Source organism: Austrofundulus limnaeus, unplaced genomic scaffold (genome assembly GCF_001266775.1).
Source record: "Austrofundulus limnaeus strain Quisiro unplaced genomic scaffold, Austrofundulus_limnaeus-1.0 Scaffold227, whole genome shotgun sequence".
Lineage (NCBI taxonomy): Eukaryota > Metazoa > Chordata > Actinopteri > Cyprinodontiformes > Rivulidae > Austrofundulus > Austrofundulus limnaeus.
This window is the reverse complement of record NW_013952629.1, coordinates 384822-385911: the sequence shown is the minus strand read 5'-3', so window position 1 is coordinate 385911 and position 1090 is coordinate 384822. Positions and strand designations below refer to the sequence as shown.

The window sequence follows — 1090 nt, the reverse complement described above, 5'->3', positions numbered from 1 at the left end:
AACAAATAGGCTTTAACAAGGCTTTAATAAGCTAAACAATAGAGGCACATGAGAAAACGTGTTCATAACGAACGAAAATATATAAATAATTAAATTTTGTCCATGCCGGTCTGAAACCCTGGTCTCCCACTCTCTGGTCCAACACTCTACCCATTGCCCTATTGGAGGCTTGTTGTGAAATGAGCTGCACATTGCACAACAACAACCATGACAGCTTTTTATACTGAGGAGGTGGAGCTTCACCTGGGGGTTGCTAGGTAAGGGGCTGAACGCAGGTTCTGGTGGGTTGTCATACGGCTTGTGACATCACAAAATGACGCAAGTATAAAACTTGTCGTTAATATACATTAAAAATACATTTACTTACAGTAAATATGCCCTTGGGTGCATTTTTTTGGTCCTAGGACTGTTTTTTTTAAGAACATACCCAAAGTTGAGTAAAAAAAACCTTTAAAAAGTAAATTTTGCATAATAGGTCCCCTTTAATGGGTAGTTAAAAAGATCAAAGCATCATTTTGTGCATTTTTGTTGCTTATGTCCCCTAAAGATCACGTATTTAGTACATATTTTTTCAGTTTTTGATCAACTAATTGTAAAAGTCCTGAACATTTTGAAGTGTGTTTTTTGTGGATGAGATGGATTTGGGGCTGATCTTGTTTTCACAGGAAGAGGTGATGGTGTTGGAGAGGATTTTGCTCCAGACTATTAAATTTGACCTGCAGGTGGAGCACCCGTACATGTTCCTGCTGCGTTATGTCAAGCAGCTGAAAGGTGAGAGCTGAAGACGACAAGCCAAAATAAATCACATCAACTCTGACACAGAAAACAAATTAAGAACGGGGTGTCGTCTTGTTTTGATGTAGGGGAGAAGAATAAAGTGTGCAAGGTGCTACAAATGGCGTGGACGTTTGTCAATGACAGGTACAAAAAATAATCACTTTTTACAATTTTTTTTAATAGATACAGTGGGGAAAATAAGTATTTAGTCAGTCACCAATTGTGCAAGTTCTCCCGCTTAAAAAGATGAGAGAGGCCTGTAATTGACATCATAGGTAGACCTCAACTATGAGAGACAAAATGTGAAAAAAAA

The 1090-nt window shown here is 38.1% G+C and overlaps 1 protein-coding gene across 1 annotated transcript in view; it reads left to right on the top strand.

The window, feature by feature from the left end:
* ccnk (cyclin K) overlaps nt 1-1090 on the top strand; it is a gene marked incomplete in the record, with an annotated part of 9926 nt that overhangs the window by 4594 nt on the left and 4242 nt on the right. The window contains 2 exon segments of the mRNA XM_014019716.1: nt 666-771; nt 864-921. Of these exon segments, the coding sequence (XP_013875170.1) occupies nt 666-771; nt 864-921 (164 nt within the window).